Below are 19,312 nucleotides of genomic sequence, written 5' to 3'. Positions count from 1 at the left end.
GTCTGGCCAGTCCACAGGCTTCCCATGTGGCTGTGGCACAACTGGGTCTTCTACTTCACTGACAGAATGCAGAGGTCTTGTAATAATAATAATTAATAATTTGTTTTATTTATATACCGCTATTCCAAAGATCATAGCGGTGAACAGCAAGTAAGCTAATTAGCAAGTAAGCTAATTTGCCCCCAACAGTCTGGGTACTCATTTTAGCGACCTTGGAAGGATGCAAGCCTGAGTCGAGCTTGGGCCCTTTTGCTGGTCTTGAACTCGCAACCTTGTGGTTTCGAGTGAATGGCTGCAGTATAGGCATTTAACCACTGCGCCACCAGTCATTCATGGATGAATCTGATGTTTAAGCATGCCAAGGTTTAGCAAAAATGATGGAGAGAATATGCAGAATGTGGTATTAGGTGTGGCTTCCTAAGTATCCTAGCTTTTGTGCATAACAGTAGGGGAAGGGAAGCAATTTTCTAGTCCTTGTGTTTATGAGTATATTGTTAAAGTGTTTTGGTAATGCCAGCTGAAATCTCTGAAGCCACAGGAGTGGTTGAATAAAATTTTCCGTGACGGGTGTGTTTGTATGAGGCATCAGTGCTCTGTACATGGTACTTGGAAGGTACTTTTTAAAAGTAATTTTTTCCCATTACTCATTGTGGTGTTTGAAAAATAATCTGTTGTTCTTCATTGCAATATTTAAAAAGTAACTTGTTAAATTTCTGATACCTTTTATTGCTTGAGTGGTATAAAACCTGGGAAAATCCTGTCATACTGTCTTTTTAATGTCACTTTTAGAAATAACTAGAAAACATTGTTATACAATGAGTATAATTTTGTTCCCTTTCATTGTGTTATTTTTTGAAAGCTGACCTCCTACTGTTGTAGAAAAAAAATCCTACATAAATGCCATTTGTAACTAGTAAATGCTATTTGTGACACTCAACTTCCATGCTCTGCTTACTAATTGCCTTGCCCCCTTCTCTGGTTTAACTTGCATAATTTAGGTGGGTTGTAGGACACAATTCTTAGTGTCTCAGAATTTGTGTCAAATTGGTGTAGAATTTGATTATTATTTTTAATCACAGTCCTTGTGATTGCTTTTAGAGAAAGGTGAGGAGAAAAGCCATATTACTCTTTATATAGCCTCTTTACAGGATTGGGAACTGGATATCTTCCACAATCCACACTACACGTTTTACCACTTTGATCCCAATCTAACTGCCATGACTCCATCCTATTGAACTCTATGATCTCTAGTTCTGTGAAGTACAGTACATATCCATTTCTGCCAGGGAGTTCTAGTGATGCAACAGTCTATAAATTCCAAGACTTTTTAGGATGTAGCTATGGCAATTAAAATGTTATCAAAGTGCTATAATGTAGTGTAAAAGAGATCCAAGGTAATGAAAATGTAGTTAAAAAAAACCTAGGATCTGGTGTTAGAGAGCTTAGAATTTCAATCTGTCAACAGAGGTATGAACAGACATAATGGTTCATTAGCAGACTACATATATTAAAATATGGGTTCTCATTACAGTGGTGTATGTAACAAAAAGAGAAGGGAACTGACTTTCATGTAAACAGAATATATTGCTTTGAGACCTCAAGCCTAACAGGCCAGTTGCTTCACAGACTTGTATCATATTACCTAGTTCTTCGAAAGTTTATGGCTGGAGTCACACTTTGAAGCTTTCTGTATCCCATTACACCCTGGTCCCATCCCCACAACTGTGTAATTGTGCTTAAATTGTCAGTGTATCTGAAGAAGTTGATTGAAACTCACAAAACCTCATGCTAAAGTAAATCAGTCTTAACTTGTGGCTAGATGCCATCTTCCCCCTTCTTTTTTTGTGTGAAAAGGATTTGGTTAATTGACCTGTGAAATATTGGTCACATAATGACCAATAGCAGTGGTGGTGGTGATGCCAGATCCCATTTGATCATGGAAGCTACACAGGGTCAGCCCTGGGTAGACAGCCACTTTAGGTTATACTGTCGACCCTTCTTATACATGGATTTTTTATACACGGATTCAAGCATACACGATTTGAAAAGGTTAAAAAAAGTATAAATTTCAAATATCAAACCTTGATTTTCCAATTTTTATAAGGGACACCATTTTGCTATGTCATTATATTTAATGGTACTTGAGCATCCACGGATTTTGTTATCCACGGGGGATCTTGGGACCAAACCCCAGTGGATAACAAGGGTCCACTGTATTTCAGAGGAGAAAACTGGCAAAACCACCTCTGAATATTCCTTGCCTAAGAAAATTCTGTGAAAGTCATGGGGTCACCATGAGACATCAGGAGACTTGAAGGCACATATATTCATACATAATAATTTATAGCACAATACTAATGCTGGAGGTGAGCCATTGGTGAGTCCCAGTATGCTCACAGAGCTTTCTACTGGGGCTATTTCCACTGCTGGTAGGCCTCAAACCAGTAGTGGCTGGTGACACTCATGTCTATGTGGCCATTGCATCTACAATACAGTGGGACCTTCTTATCCAGGATCCCCCGTGGATAACAAAATCCGTGGATGCTCAAATCCCATTAAATATAACGCCAAAGCAAAATGGTATTCCTTATATCAAATGGAAAATCAAGGTTTGCTATTTGGAATTTATACTTTTTCTGAAGATTTTCAAGCCGTGGATGCTTGAATCCATGGATAAAAAAATCTGTGGATAAGGAGGGCCGACTGTAGTTTGAGTCTAGACTTTAAAGGAGGTGTCCAAGATGCAAAATTTGTTTTGCGGGTAGAATTGAACAGTTTTGATAACTTCTTTAAAGTTCAATCTAAAACCTAAAGTGGAAGCCACAAGCTACCATTATCCCAAGCCTGGATGTTTCCTGGGTAGAGGTAGCTTTGGAATTGCTGGCACGCATCTGTTCAGAAAGAGAGAGTGACACCTCCTCTTTGAGCTCCCCAAAAATGCCAGCCTTGAAGTTGACATAGCCAATATATATCTGTATCTATAGCTAGCTAGCTAATCTATCTGCTGAGCTGAAAAGCCTAATAAGACTGCCCTCTCCACCCTGACCAACCTGAGATGGTTGGATTTTGGAGAGTAGTACAGTATTTATTTTATTTACTATCTATTTAGAGTATTTATACACCACTCTTCAGCTACAAAGCCTCTCAGAGTGCTTACAGGACAGTCTACCTGGGAGTAAGCTTCATTGGAAAGAGTGGGACTTCTCAGTAGGCATTCATCTGATTGCATTTTTGAAACCTTAACATTACAAGGAGAGCAAAGACATGTCAAGCTTGTTGATGGGTAGCTAATATTTGTTAGAAAAGAATATATTGGATAACTGTAGTTGTGAAATAATTGTGAAATGGCATGGACTTTAAAATTTTAGGAATGAATTATTAAATTATTAAGTTTATCCTGCCCTTCTCCTAAGGAGCTGAAGGGGAAACAGCCATTCTGTAAAGCAGAATGGGCTGAGAGTGTCCCTGTTGTGAAGCCAACATCACCTAATGAGATTTGTAACAGAGAATTTGAACCAGTGTCATTCCCATTAGGCAAACTAGTTTTGTTTTTGTTTTTATCCCAGTGACTGCTTGTTTTGAGACACCTGAAATTCTTGGACAAAGCCAAAGGGAAAAATACCTTGTCACTAGATTTGCTCTCACTTCTATACGGCTGCAGTTGCAAGCCCACTCCACACCTGCCTTAGCTAACAAATGATGCAGTGATAACAAATTGTTGTTGTTGTCGTTACTAAATGACAGAAAATGTCATGAAGTACCATATGTAGCCTGGAGGGTCTATACAGAGCCACACAATGGCATACTTGCCTTAATGAAATATTTGAAATGATTGACCATGAAAAAGAGTTTAAGGCACCAGTTTAAGATACTCCCCCTACCAGTCTCATCCTTATTTTAGTACCTGCAATAAGTGATTATGAGTAGAACATTGTGGGTGTGTATATAACTGAGAATGAAAAAAAATGTGAGGTTTGGTGTGCATGTGTACATGTGTGCACACATCTGTGCCAGAATTTTCATCAGGTTGCTTCATACGGAGCAAATATCCGTACATGGGTGAATCCAGTGTATTCATGGTGCATCCATTTGCATACACTGTAGATTGCAACCTGATGTATGCCTGGAAGAAAGCTGTTGTTTGGTGATAGTTTCCTGATAGGAAGAACAGATAGACAATTAATCCTGTGTAATCTTGAAAGCTAAGCAGGGTCAGCCCTGGTTAGTACTTGAATGGGAGACTATCAATGAATTCCAAATGCTGTAGGCTATATTTCAGAGTAAGGAAATGGCAAAATCAGTTCTTGAGTATTCCTTGCCTATGAAAATCTATGAAACTCATGGGGGTACCATAGATTGTCAAACAACTTGGAAGACACATACACACAGAGAATAGATACATATTTGTGTATTCATAAAGTGTGATAGATGCAACTTATGTCATTTCCTCTCCAAAAGTCATTTCCAAGGTGGAGGTCGTTCCTTGTGTGAACCTTGGCTTATACTGCCACCTCAATTTAAAGATCTTTCAGTCTCTAAGCATATAAATTTGTATGGTTAAGCATAAACATTTCATTGATCAGTATGCAAAGGGATCTTGTAGCACCTTTGAGACTAACTGAAAGAAAAAAGCTGGTAGCCTGAGCTTTCATAGACATGAATTTACTTCCCATGTAAGAAAAGGTCTTGCCATCAACTTCTTTCTTTCAGTTAGTCTCCAAGGTGCTACAAGATCCCTTTGCATACGGATTTTCCATATTAACACAGCTATATCTTTGAATTTAATTGATCAGTTGTATACATTTGTGCATGAGTGAAAATATTTTTCTGAACTAAGCACTGATCCTTCTTTGTTGTAGAATCTGTATGTTGTCTATGAATTTGTATGTTGTCATAGCAGGTATAATAGAACGACAATCACTCCTATAAATGAGGGAAGGGAAAATGCTTCTTTTAATAGAATTATCTTTCCATCTGCTGTTTTCATAAGCATCCTGATAAGAGAAATAAATACATTTAAAGCTGTCTGTTAAATGAGGGACACACCTTTATAACCAATTAATAGTCTAATAAACATCACAGCCTTGCTATCTATCCCTTTCATCTTTTCCTAATGTCTACTTGTCTTTTTTGCTCCTAATCATGCAGCAGTGTCAACGTTTTACTGATCTTATTTCTCAACAGAAATGTACAATGCAATTTTTTATAAAATAAACATAATTATCTTTGGTCACATAAAAAAACCTGGAAAACATAAAAATATGTATGCTAAAGAAATCTTTCTCTCCCACACATTGTATTTTATTGACACGTATACGTTTTTTGGAGAGGGGAGAGAATTGTGTTGGCATAGATAAGTATAGATCAGATGCAACATTATTGTGTCTTTTTTCTATCTTCTTTTTCAGTAGTTGTGTTTTCTTTCACAGTAGGAAACAGAAGGTCATCTTTGTGAGTGTCTGTTTTTCATACAACCACTTTGTTTCCACCACTCTCAGTCTCCTGGAGAGTGAGAGCTTTTTCCCTGGAGATGCATTTGAAGCAGTTAAGTGCACAGTTATTGCATGAAACCCAGATATCTGTTGGCCAAGCGTCTGTGACAGGCAAATCACATTTCCCTAGCCTGTAACCACAGTACTTTTACTGCTGGGAAAACATGATATTTATCTTTCTCCCTACCAGATGCATCAAAATGTATCTATAGTGATTGTGAAGGTGGTTTGGAGTGTGTTTGCTTGAGTGTTGCTTCTCATTTCTTTGATATTGTCTTAACATATGTTTGCTAAGACACTCAGCAAGAAGAGAGAACAACAAAAAGGCTATTTCCTTCTCTTACAGTAGAATCATAGAATCCTAGAGTTGGAAGTGACCACAGGGGCCATCTAATCCAAACCCTCACCACGTAAGAATATACAGCTAAAGCACTCTTGAGAGATGCTCATCCAGTGTCTGTTTAAAGACCTCCAAAGGAGAGTCCACCACCCTCCAAGACAATCTTGTTTCTCAGTCAAACAGCTCTTACCGTAAAGAATTCTTCATAATGTTTAGGTAGAATCTCTTATCTTGTAATCCATTGGTTCAGATTCTAGCCTGCAGTAGAAAAGGGGTACAATATTTCTCCTTCTTTTTCCACTTGCCCTTCTTCTTCTTCCTAGTTTTCTGTTATCTTTATCATCACAACACCAGACATGTAACCTGCCCATCAATCTATTGCGTTCTCCATCCCTTAACTGCATGCACTGTCTGTCAGAGCTTGTACAAGTTATTTTTTTGGACTGCAACTTCTGGAAAGCCACAGTTAGTGCATTCTGGGAGTTCGCATCCAAAATTGTTACTTTTCCAAGCATGGATATGCTATGCAGGGTCAAATCTGAATCTTGAGTTAGGCTGGCATAATAAAATAGGGGAGAGACTTTATTGTTGTCTAGAAAGGTCCCAAGAGAGAATTGCATATTTTGAGAAGACAGGCCTGTGAAGAGTTTATAGGATACTCCATTATGCTATCCTGCTTCTAACAGGTGTGGAGCTAGAAGAATCCTGGAGTGTGTGAGTGTGCGCATACAAACACACACACACACACACACACACACATCTCTTTTGGATCAAACAAGGAACCCGACCTGACACACGGGCCCCAAGCATTTCATCTGAAGGAACTTTTCATGCCTGGAACGCCGCCATATGGAATTTCAACTCTCTACGAGATGCAGCCGCCTCTGGGGTGGGCTGCAGCAGCTGCTGTCTCTCAGCCCCGTAACATTTGGAGACAGGAAATAAAAGGAACATTCTGTTTTCTGGATGAAACCTTTGAGGGTGGCAGTAAGGGGGGAGGGTATTTAAAGGACTGGAGAATGGAAATCACTTAAAGTGGGATTCTGCCCAGAAACCTGATGGGAAGGAATGCAGCTTAAACGGATCTAGATGATTGGAGGTGAAGGTGTGCCGAGACTGGGCACACTGGCTGCAACTGCAGGTGACAACAAAGTGTCTTCCTTTCTCTAGCAGTGACCAAGAAAAAGCAGAAATTGGTCCTGCTGGGATTTGAACTTGCATCAGCCTGGAATACCTGAGCTCAAAGCTGCTGTTTCAGCTGATGAAAGCTAACTTAACAAGGAGGGAAAGATTAAAACTAGCCTCCGCTGCTTTTTGTTCCTTGACTTCTCGGCAGTATCCTCCAAGCTAAGCAGCGTTTGAGGGTCCGTGTCAAAAAGGCGGCTCTGATGGCTGACAGCATGGTGGCACATTGTATTTTCCCTCCGGTTTCCACAGTGGTATGATTTTCTATTCTCTGTGAAGTGTTTTCCTCTGTCATCACCATACTGGACATTGTCTGTGATTGGGGAGGTGATATATGGCTTGGTTCCATTAGATTTAGCAGAGCTTGGGTGTGTCTCTTTTGTCTATTGCTTGAAACGCATGCACATTCCAAAACAAAATGATTGTGCTTTTGGGGGGAAATGTGCTCTGCATGCCTATTGAAATTGTGTGCGTATAGCACAATTGTCTTATACGACTATGGCACATTTCTTTCCTCAGAGCGACGTTGTGCTGTTAATTACACCTGTGTTTTGCAGCAGTGTATTACATCCTCATTGTCCTTTATCTTACAGTGAACAATGTAATGCACTGCCATCCTTCCTCGACCCCACTTAGAGTCTGTTGCATGTCCAGGAAAGCTTTTTATAATAGCACTTGCACTGCACATTCTGAATTGTCATACACAATGTCTCACTGGTGAGCTTTTTGGCAGCTCATTGCATGCTTAAGAGTGGGATTTGGCAGTGATACTTCTGCATGCTTGGTGTGGTTTTCTTTAGTATTGCATCTTCTTTTTCCCCTTCTCCTTCATTATAGTAAAGCTGTCATTCGCCGGGGTTCTATGTGTAAAGAAGAAACTGGAAAAGCCTTATTCTGTGGTGATCCCTCCATCTGTCTTGTTAGAACATCCTTGAGCATTGGTCCCTGAAATGTATCTTACTGCTTGCAAGTAGCATTGTAGCAGCATGATGAAAGGGGATTGTGGATGGTTCTGTCAGTGTAGCCATCAAGGTATATTTATTCCTGGCTAGTTTGGTAGCACAAATTGGATAGGTCCTTGGCTGAGATTTTCAGCATAGATTCAGGGGACAGCTCATCTGCAGCCATGTATTAGCCACACAAAAGCTTACCTTGTGACACTTCTTAACTGCAGGTTGATAATCGTAACTGCAGGGTGATAATCTGTTAACATCCCACCATTCAGTTAAACCCACTGCCAAGAGCTGTCACTACTGAGGAGGCAGAGTGTGTGCAGCCCAGGCAAAAGATTTGGGGTGTCATGAAAGGGCAACAAGTCAATCATTATTTGAAACAGGTTGTTTTACTGTCTCATATACCAAAATAGTTTGGTTGGATTTGAGTCTTATGCATTTTGACTAGGGTGGGTGAAGAAAGCTGTCTACTGCTCTGTGTCAGGCAGCAAAATATCTCGCGTCAGCCCTGCCTGACACTAGTGCTTCTCCAGTGCTGTTCCATTTCAGGTAACAAAATGTTTGGGGCCAATCTTGGCCGTCATTGCTGCCCTAGAAGCCTGGCATTGCAGGCTTTGAACCATGAGTCCTGTTCAGCAATACAGACTTCATTTGTTCCTTTTTGAAACAGGGGCTCTGACATTAGTGGCTGTATTGGGGTTTAAGATGGAGCTCAAAAGATTGCTAGGCAGAAAATTATTTTCTTTTCTTTGGGCCAAACTGTGTTGTCAGAATGGCTGAATTACATGAGGCTGGAGCAACCCAGTGAAGTGACAATGTTGTCCTTAGTGCTATGTAGCCAGCCACACAGCTTTGTTGGTCATTTGGCTTTGGCTGTGGTTCCCACTCCTGGTTTTGCCTTCCTTAAATCAAGTGAATCCTATTTCAGGGGATGCCAATGTGCTGTGTGGAAAAGGGTTCCCAGAGAACCAGAGGACTCTTAAACAGGGGCAACCCAAGCCTCTCAGACCATTGTTCAGAGGAAGGGGCTCTAATTCAGTCCTTAAACACATTCTTTGTGTGCTGACAGATCCTGGTTTCATCTCTGACATCTCAGATTAAAAGTACTTCTGGAAGCAAGTAAGAGACAGTGTGGCGTAGTGGTTTGAACATTGGTCTACACCTCTGGAGACCAGCGATCAAATTTTCACTCAGCCATGGAAACCTACTGGGTGACCTTGGGCAAATAACAAACTCTCAGCTTCAGGAAACACTATGACAGGTTCACTTTAGGATTACCATGTCAGAAACAACCTGAAGGCCCACGACAATAACAACAAAGTAAAAATGAAGTAGGGCTTTGGCAGAGGTCTTCAGCTGCAGCCATACCATGAGTCAATGGTACTGAAATAGATGGATCCACAGTGTGATAGCAGGAGAAAAGATGACAAATATGCACATCTGAAGCTGCTGTTAACATTTGTGAATTATACCTGCAGTAACCAAACCCTTTCTTTCTGGACTCTGCTTGCCCTCTGTACAGAACATCTGGTATCACCATTCTGGCTTTACTCAGATATCTTTATTCCAAAATCAATGGGTCTATCAATGGCTATGCCACAACCCCTTGCTCTATCAAGAGAGGAAAGTTGGTTCTCTCCCAATTCTCTCTTAATTTTCTTTTCTCTCTCATTCCACCTGGGAACCAAGTATGGCTTTTTTCCCACACTGCAAGATGAATCAAGAGTAAGGACAAATGTGATTATACCAGTATTAAGTAAAGCTCCTCTGAGTAGGAACTTCCACCAGAGAAGTGTAAGCACTGCTGCGAGCAGTTAGTTCCAGTGATGGCCATGCTTTTTAAGCCATGTAGTGCAGTCTAAGTCTTAATTCAAGATCTTTCTTTATCATAAGTTCAAATGGCTTGAAGTCACACAACAAGACAATGGAGATTATCAAACGGGGACAGAACATCCTTGTCCTGTCCTTCCCGGGTGATCATGGGAAGGACTTTCAGACGACATTGCACTGATCCATCTGGGAAGCGTAAATGACAACGATCACTCTAAAGACTTTCATATGATGTTGCGCTGATCCCGTCATTGTTCCATCAGTGGGGTGGAATTGTCCCATCCTTGCCCTTCATTTTGCATTAATAGAAGAACCCATTAATGCAGTTCCACTTCACTGACAGGTTTATGACAGGATCAGCATGTCAAGTGTGAATGTCTTTGGCGTGATCGCTATCATGGATGGGATAAGGACGGGCTTTGCTCCCGTCCCCTGTCTGACAATCTCCAACAACAAGTCTAATTGTCCCTTGAACATTTTCCCTTGCTTCACTGGTGGTTGTCCTTGTTTAATTGCAGTATATGTATAAAATTTATTCCATTCTGCCTTCAGGGAGATCAGGGCACAAGTTTGCCACAGACTACCACCACTACCCATGTTCTCCTAACAACAAACATGTGAGGTAAGATAGATGGAGAGTTGTTGTCTTACTCAGGGTCACCCAACAAGCTTGATCAGGAACCAGAGCCTATGTTATCCCAAGCTGAGGCAAACACTATCCAACTTACTAGCCTTGGCACAGGACCAGATGTTCAGATACCATCACCAGGGAGTAGAAGGTGCTGAAGCTGTGTGGGGCTTTGAACCTTTCACTGTGATGAGACATAAAAGTAGTTTGGAAACTTTAGCTACTGCAGGAGTTAACAGCTTGTTTGCTCATAGGTATAGACTAGTACACTCGCATATTGCCTGCTTTGAAGCATCCTTCCTGAGTGACAGTTTCTTTCTGGGCCCAGTCCATAGTGCTGATTTTTAAAGGAACTTAAGTTCCCTGGTTCCTGATTATCTCAGGGTAGATCTCCTCCCTTCCTCTGCCATTACTATATGCCGCCCCTTGCTGTTGTTGTTATGGACCTTCGAGATGACTCTGACTTATGGTGATCCTCTCATGGGGTTTTCTTGACAGAATTTATACAGAGGGATTTTGCCATTGCCTTCCTCTAAGGCTGAGAGAGTGTCACCCAGTAGTTTTCCAGGACTGAGCAGGGATTGCTCCCTTGGAGCCCTAATCCAATATCAAACCACTTACACCACATTAGCTCCAAACTTATTTCACCTAGCATTTAAGATTGTTTAGTGAGACCCCGCTCCAGCTCCTGTTATATAGGGAGACATCACCTTCAGGGCCTTCTCTGTAGTGGAATCAATGCTCCCTAACTCTCTTCTCAGATCTTCATTACTTCCCTCTTCTGGCTTGTCTGCTAAAATGTATTAAACCCTCTTCTCCCCCCACCCTCAGCTGATGCTTTGAAAACTGACCTCTGCTTTGTCCTTGGGCTATATTATTTCTCTAGGTTTTGATGCTACAACGGTTTGAAATTGCTGTTGCAGAGCCTAAAGAATTCCTGAGGTTTTTGATTTATTCCTGGCTGCAATCTATCAGTACTTTAAGACCAGGAGTGTTTTAAGACCAGGAGACTGCTCTGTTTAATTGAATGAAAAATTAATTGGATTAGTGAATTGATTTAATTAATTAATCAATTGGATTAATGAATCAAAAGCACTTGAATTGACAGAAGGATGCTCCCAATTAACTGGACAATGTGTGTGTGTGAGAGAGAGAGTATGTACACACGCGCGCATATATATATATATATATATATACACATAAGCTGGGATTCAAACCCTGATCTCCCAGTGTCCTAGTCCAGCACTCAGACCACTACTCCACAATGACTATCACTCATCATTTAATTTAGTCATTTAGTCAACTAAAATTACTGTAATTGTTTGCAGCCCTACAGGAAATATTTTTGGACAATCTGAATATTTCATGTCTGGGTGGTTATGCTAAAATTAAACAAGATGCTAGTCTTAAGAAAGTGAAAAATTATCATGCTGTGTTTTTCACTGTACAATAAGTTTTCTTTTCCCCTTTGTGACAGAATCATGTGGTATCTTTAAGACTGACGGATTTATTGTAGCATCAGCTTCCATAGACTCACAGTCAATTCCCCAGATGAGTGAAGTACTGTCTTGGGAGCTTCAGCTCTGTATGTTGTGCCTGTGGTTGGATATTGGATTAGACAATAAAGTGAAAGCAAATTTAAATTCAAAGATGTTCACAGCAACAGTGATATCATAAGAGTTGGAAGAGACCACAAGGGCCATGCAGGAACTCTCAATCAAAGCATCCCTGACAGATGGCCATCCAGCCTCTGTTTAAAGACCTCCAAAGAAAGACCTCCACCACTCTCTGAAGGAGTGTGTTCCACTGTCCAACAGCTCTTACCGTCAGAAATGTCTTCCTAATGTTGAGGTGGAATATCTTTTCCTATAGTTTGAATCCATTGCTCCAGGTCCTAGCCTCTGGAGCAGCAGAAAACAAGCTTTTTCCATCCTCAATATGACACCTATTCAAATATTTAAGCAGACCATCATATCACTTCATAACTGTCTCTTCTCCGAGCTAAACATAACCAGCTCCCTAAGTAGTTCCTCATAAGGCTTGGTCTCTAAACCCTTCACCATTTTATTCGCCCTCCTCTGGACATGCTCATTTTTAAATTGTAGTGCCCAGAACTAGATACAGTATTCCAGGTGAGGCCTAACCAAATCAGAATACAGTGTCACTATTACTTCCCTTGATATAGACACTATTCTTCTATTAATACAACCTAAAATCACATTGGCCTTTTCAGTTGCTGCGCCACACTCATGTTCAACTTGTGGTCTACTAGGACTCCTAGATCCCTTTCATATGTAGTCTCCTTAAGCCAGATGTCACCCATCCTAGATCTATCAATTTCATTTTTTCTACCTAAGTGCCTTACATTTCTCCATGTTGAATTTCATTTTGTTATCTTTGGCCCAGCTTCCTAATCTATTCAGGTCATTTTGAATTTTGATCCTCTCATCTAGGTTATTAGCTACTCCTCCTAATTTGGTGTCATCTGCAAATCTGATAAGCATGCCCTCTGTTCCTTCATCCAAGACATTGATAAAGATGTTGAATAGCACTGGGCCCAGGGCAGACCCCCATGGCACCCCACTGGTCACTTCTTTCTAGGATGAAGAGGAACCATTGCTGAGCACCTTTTGGGTTTCTCTGGTCAACCAATTACAAATCTATTTAATATTACATTGCATTGTCATTGACATGAGCACAAACATCCCAGCAGTAAAGTACTTTGATAAGAACCTGTTATCTGATGCAGACCTCTTAGGATAATGTATCCTGGAACATCCTCATAGAGCAGTTTCTCAACCTGTGTTTTCCCTCTTTAGTTTTTTGTGGGTTTTTTGGGCTATGAGGCCATGTTCTAGAAGAGTTTATTCCTGACATTTCACTAGCGAAGATGCCAGCCACAGCTGCTGGCGAAACATCAGGAATAAACCTTTGCAGAACATGCCCTTGTAGCCCAAAAAACCCACAAAAAAACTATGGATGCCAGCCGTGAAAGCCTTTGACTTTGCCCCCTTTGTCATTCCCTTATACCACCACTGCATACTGTAGGGTTATAAAAACTCCATCCCAGCCCAGGGGTATTAGTTCCAATTTATCTGCATACCTTGGCATCCACAAATTTTACATAGAAGCCTGGCAGGGGCTCAGTCAACCTCCTGCTTTTTGGCAGTTGCCTTGGACTACAAAACCCAGCCGTGACTAAGCACCTGACAAGTCACAAGATTGGGCTAGTGGTCTTTAGTCATCTGGTGACCCACAGTTTGTGCAGTGATTTTGGAACAGAGTTAGTGAGCATCTTATTAGATCAAGCATGGCTGCCTTCTTAAACCTAAGAAAAGAGTGTGTGTGTGTGTGTGTGTGTGTGTGTGTGTGTGTGTGTGTGTTTTAGCACCCAGCTTCTTGGGGGAATTTGGGGCTTCATTAATTAAAAGTCTTGATGCATGATGGCCTAGAGACTTATTTCATTAGATTCATGTCTGCTCCTAAGTGTGTATAAATTCTGTAATTTAAAAAAATCCAACCAACTAAAGTGTTTCTAAAGCAACAGAAAGATCAGTACCAAAGGTATTTGTACTTGTGTTCCCATTGGGAAGTAAAAATTTTCTCTAGGCCTGCAAAACAAGATACTCTCACAGCTACAGGCAAAGGGTGACCCCTGTGCAAATACTCAAATACACTGTTATTATTATTAATCATTATTATTAACCTTTATTTATGAAGCGCTGTAAATTTACACAGTGCTGTACATGCAATCTTTTTAGTTAGACGGATCCCTGCCCTCGCGCTTACAATCTAAAAAGACATGACACAGAAGGAAAAGGGAGTGGTGGTGGGAAAGGGTAGGAGGTCCAGCAGTTCCTCTCTACCTCCGAGGCCTGGACCAAGGCAGATGGACTGAATGGAGGGCTTGGCTTCAAAATGGAAGGTTAATCTTCATCCAGGGAAAATACATACTCTCAAGTAGGATAATACATATACAATACATAGCAATAAAGGAAATGGTTCGATAAACAGGCAACAAAAGAACATCAGATAGTAAGTGACAATTATGCAATGCCTGGGAAGGCTTCTCTGAACAAGATGGTTTTCAACTTCGTTTTGAAGCTAGTTAAAGAAGTGATGGCTCTTGCTTGTGGGGGAAGAAGGTTCCAGGAGTGAGGGGCAGCAAGTGAAAAGCGGCGAATCCAGGATGGGGCAGAAGAAATCCTGGGCTGAGACAGGAACCCTTGACTACCAGAACAGAGGGCCCGAGTGGGAAGGTGAGGAGAAAGAAGGTCTGATAAGTAAGGAAGGGCCAGTCCATGGAGGGCTTTGAATGTCGACAGCAGGAGCTTATACTGAATGCGGAAAGGGAGGGGGAGCCAGTGAAGGGATGCCAACACAGGAGAGATGTGGTCAGAGCGGTGGGTGGAAGTGATAATGTGTGCAGCTGAATGCTGGACAGAGATTAAAGGACGGAGGTGAGAAAGAGGAAGCCCAGCCAGGAGGACGTTACAGTAATCCAGTCGTGAGACCACTAGGGCATGGACCAGGATCTTGGCAGTAGAGGCAGAGAGATATGGTCGGATTTTGGCAATATTGTACAAAAAGAATGTACAAGCCTTGGCTGTGGTCTGGATCTGAGGGATACACGACAGAGAAGAATCAAAGATAAAACCAAGACTGCGGGCTTGCTGGACTGGTTGAATAGAAATGTTGTCCACAGAGACAGAAAAGGAGTGTTGAAGGGGTGGGCTTAGGAGAAAAGACAAGAAGCTCTGTCTTGGACATGTTGAGCTTCAAATGCCGATGGTGCATCCACTGTGAGACAGCCGTGAGACAAGATGAAACTTGCTGTTCAAGCCTTGGAGAAAGGTCAGGGGTGGAAAGATACAACTGAGTGTCATCGGCATACAGATGGTAAGAAAAATCAAAAGAGCTAATGAGTTTACCTAAGGACAGTGTGTAGAGAGAAAACAGAAGGGGACCCAGAACAGAGCCCTGGGGAACTCCAACAGATAAGGGAAAGGAGAAGAAGTCTGACCCCCTGCAACTACTGCAAAAGATCGGCCAGACAAGTAAGATCTAAACCAGTCGAGAACAGAGTCTGAGAACCCAAGGTCAGAGAGTATGTCAATTAGGAGACAGTGATCAACAGTGTCGAAGGCTGCAGACAAATTGAGAAGGATGAGAACAGAGTAAAGGCCATTAGCCTTTACTGTGTGAAAGATCAGGCAAGGGCATGAGGATTGGACTTGCTCACTGTCACTGTGCTCTTCTCTTGCTTCCTACTTGCACCTTTGAACTAATGCATGCATAGAGATCTGTGCAAATAGGGCTCAGTCCACATTGTTCTGGCTTGTCCCAGCTATATGCAGGTAAAGGATGGCTTGATCCCTTTATATAAACAGTGGACAAGCCAGCACTGCCACAGTTTCCCCAGCTATCCTGTCTGTTGAAGCATTTGCATAACACTAAGAACTTCTTGTGAATCAGGCGTGGACCATTATCCAGTGAACAAATCCCCTCAATCCTTGCAATTCAGAACTCCTCCATATTGGCCAAACATCTCAGGATTTGACAGGAGTTGTAGTTGCACCTATAAGGGTGTGTGTGTATAGCCATATGACAATCCTCCTGTCCCAGTTTTTTCTCTTGAAATATTAGTACTAGTTATGACTTTTTATATCAACTGCAGAGTGGGTTGTTCCACCTGATCCTAAAATCCATAAGAATGGAATGAAATGAAATGAATCATGGGAATTTCTGGTACAGGCCAGGGTAAATATCACAGATCTATATCCATTGTACCATTCTCACTGATAACATTTCAAATAGGAGTGTGATCTTTGCCATGAAGGTTTCCTGCCAGTCTGTGTTCCCTCATTACATTTCTGGTTATCATACTAGTGTTTCTGCCCACCACCACCACCACCACCACCACACATACACTTTTTTAGAGTTGTGTTTGTAAAATGTTACAATTTTATGTCACTATGTATAGCACTATGACAGTACAAAAGAATATAAATGGACAGATAGTGCAAGATGGGGAGCATGGGTGCTGGAGAAGGAGCATACCGAGAAAGATGCTGAATTCAATAGGATGGCAGGAATGTGGGGAAATTATATCTATCAGCTTAACCACAACTCTGGGGAAAAGGAATAATAGGGAGATAGAAGGTATCACTAAAATCTGCTACAATCAGGAACAAGCAAGGGCCCTGAGCCCCAAATATTTAGGGCACGACTTAGATGCAGGCGTGTGAACATCTGTCACAAGAAATGCAATCTCAAAATGGAATGAATATTTAACAGAACTGTTCTGCGGTCTGGAGAAGCCTGCAATCCAGGCAGCAATATTTCTTTTTTACCTGCCTCTGAAAAAATATTGTGTCTGTGTACTGTGTACAACCAGGATATCCTTGACAAATGTTCCATTCATTTTGCTCATTCGTTTTCAGGAGAATCTGCCTACCTCTGTCAAAGAAGTGGCTTTTTCAAACATACTGTATTTCCACAGCACTCAAACTAAAATATATGTTTTTTCTGGAGATAGGCAAATTTCCCTGGAGAATGGTGGTGGGGAAAGGGTATTGTGATTTGTGGTTTTTAAAATGAAATGTGGTTGTAAGAACATTATCATGGACACCTTTTGGATAATCTCTTGGGCATCCCATTGCACTCACAAAGTTGTAATCCTGACATGAACGTAGCCTCCACACAACTGCCATGACTTGTGGAGTGTCCCTTCTTTTCATGGGATAAGTGTGGCCATTTTGGCTAGTTACATGATGTAGCATAAGAGAGTGCCAGGAAGCCACCCAAAGCTCTTAACCAAGCCCTGGACGCATATTCAGTCAGTATATAATGTGCAGCTTCTGTTGAGGTTAATATTCAGAGAGGAAGGTGGAGAGTCAAAAGCAGGAGAATAGAGCAGGTCAAGTAAGCCTGGACTGAAGGAAGCAGCATCTGGAAGCTAAGCAGCATTAGGTACTTCCAGAACAGGGGCTTACCTATCCCAGGAAAGTTTATGTCAGGGTCCCAATCAATCATTAGGCTGACTGGGAGCCAGTCACAGCATGTGAGATTCTTGAAAGAGCAGGAGAAAATTCTTCTGCCTCTCAAGGCTAGTACAGTGAGTCCTTAGACTCTGCTGGGGTTTGGAATGGGAATACACAAAAACCAGGGACGGAACATTTCAATCTTCCTGGGCATTCCATCTCAGACCTCAGAACAGTGGTCATTGAAGAAAAGAACTACAAAGGTAGATTGGAAAGAGAAACAGCAGAATTGGAATTGATCCACAAACTACAGTGCCTCAACAATGGATTGAACAAAGACAATGGTTTCCTGACTCACTACACACACTTCAACACTATCTGACTCTATTCTCATGGGGTTGCCCTACATTCATTTATTCCCCTTACCACAGGCTAGTCCCTTTGCAAAACTGGATTTGCCAGTTCATCTCCATGCACAAAGACCAGTTTCCTATGCCTTTATCCACTAACAACCATAGTTAAAACAACCTACAACTTCATTTCCATACACAAAGGATTTGTAATTTGAATTGACATCCTCACATACCAGTGGCATATATATGTCTGTGCCTGGTTTCCACTACACCACATGCATCTGAGGAAGGAGACTGAAGTCTAGGAAAGCTCATGCTGCCAATTTCTTTCTTTCAGTTACTCTCAAAGTTGCTACAAGATCTCTCTATGTCCATGGATGCTCGTTCCATTAAATGCAATGGTGTCCCTTATATAAAATGGCAAAACCATGGTTTGCTTTTTGGAATTTATATTTTTTGGCTATTTTCAAGCCATGAATGCTTGAATCTGTGGATAAAAAATCCGCGGATACAGAGGACTGACTGTATAGATATGCACTTGCCTCTTGTGACATTAAAGCAATAAAAATAAAAGTACAGTAGCTGAGGGTGGGAGGCATGGCCTCTGATCTTCATTGGATATATGGCTCCATGGGAGGCTTCCCCTACTCTTTGTGTTGTTTACCATTTCAGAATTACTTTCCATCCAGAAAACCCAGCAGAATGAGGAGCAGCTTGGGAATTCATGTTTGTAAGATCAATAATACAAGTAGAAAAAGGTTAAATTGTACACCCTACATACACACCACCAGCAGTGCTTCTAATCTGTTAATTCTTCAGGGGGATATTCTTGCTTATAAGTCTTTAAGGAGCATGAGCTCCAGACCTGGATCTTACACGTTTGGCTGATTTGGGTCCTCAGGGGCTGAGTGGGTCAGTCTGTGACATGAGACAAAGAGGAGATGGATGGAATAAAGTTTGTTCAGGGTTGAATTATTTTGTTAATGTCCCTCCTTCCTCCTCAGCATTTATATTTAACCTCTTCCCCTCTTTTGTTTCAGCGTGGAAGGCGACCCACCAGGAAGTGAGACTGGCACGATAGTGGACAATCTGGGCAGTCAAGCTCCATACCTCTGTTCCCCTGAAGTGAGCAAAGTTGAGCACTACGATTTGGCGCCTTCCTCATCGTCCTCCTCTGTCTGTCACACTCCATCCCCAGGGCTACCGTGGGCCCAGCGCGCTCGGCTACAGCCCGCCAGCGTGGCGCTGAGGAAGCAAGAAGAGGAGGAGAGCAAGCGTTCCAAGGCCCTGTCAGACAGCTATGAGCTCTCAACGGACCTTCAGGACAAAAAGGTAATGGGGCTGTTATGTTAATAGTAATGCAAATATTACTAACCTGGCTTAAGTGTGGAGCCAGAGTACTTCTATCTCTTGAGCTGTCTATATCAGAAGCCCTGGTGGTGCAATGGTTAAATGCCAGTACTGCATCCACAAGATTGGGAGTTTGATCCCAGGGCTCCAACGTTGATTCAGACTTCCATTCTGTCTGCTTGAGACCCCAGAGAGCCA

The 19,312-nt window shown here is 41.7% G+C and overlaps 1 protein-coding gene across 1 annotated transcript in view; it reads left to right on the top strand.

Annotated features, from left to right (window-relative positions):
- Positions 1-19,312, top strand: part of LOC149322945 (IQ motif and SEC7 domain-containing protein 2-like) — a 235,636-nt gene that overhangs the window by 168,155 nt on the left and 48,169 nt on the right. The window contains exon 3 of the mRNA XM_089485195.1: positions 18,805-19,096. Coding sequence (XP_089341321.1) covers positions 18,805-19,096 — 292 coding nt within the window. The remainder of the gene's footprint in view (positions 1-18,804; positions 19,097-19,312) is intronic.

This window comes from Sceloporus occidentalis, unplaced genomic scaffold, assembly GCF_023333645.1.
Source record: "Sceloporus occidentalis isolate IW3139 unplaced genomic scaffold, rSceOcc1.0.p SCAF_1, whole genome shotgun sequence".
NCBI classification, from domain to species: domain Eukaryota; kingdom Metazoa; phylum Chordata; class Lepidosauria; order Squamata; family Phrynosomatidae; genus Sceloporus; species Sceloporus occidentalis.
This window is presented reverse-complemented; position numbering and strand designations above follow the sequence as displayed.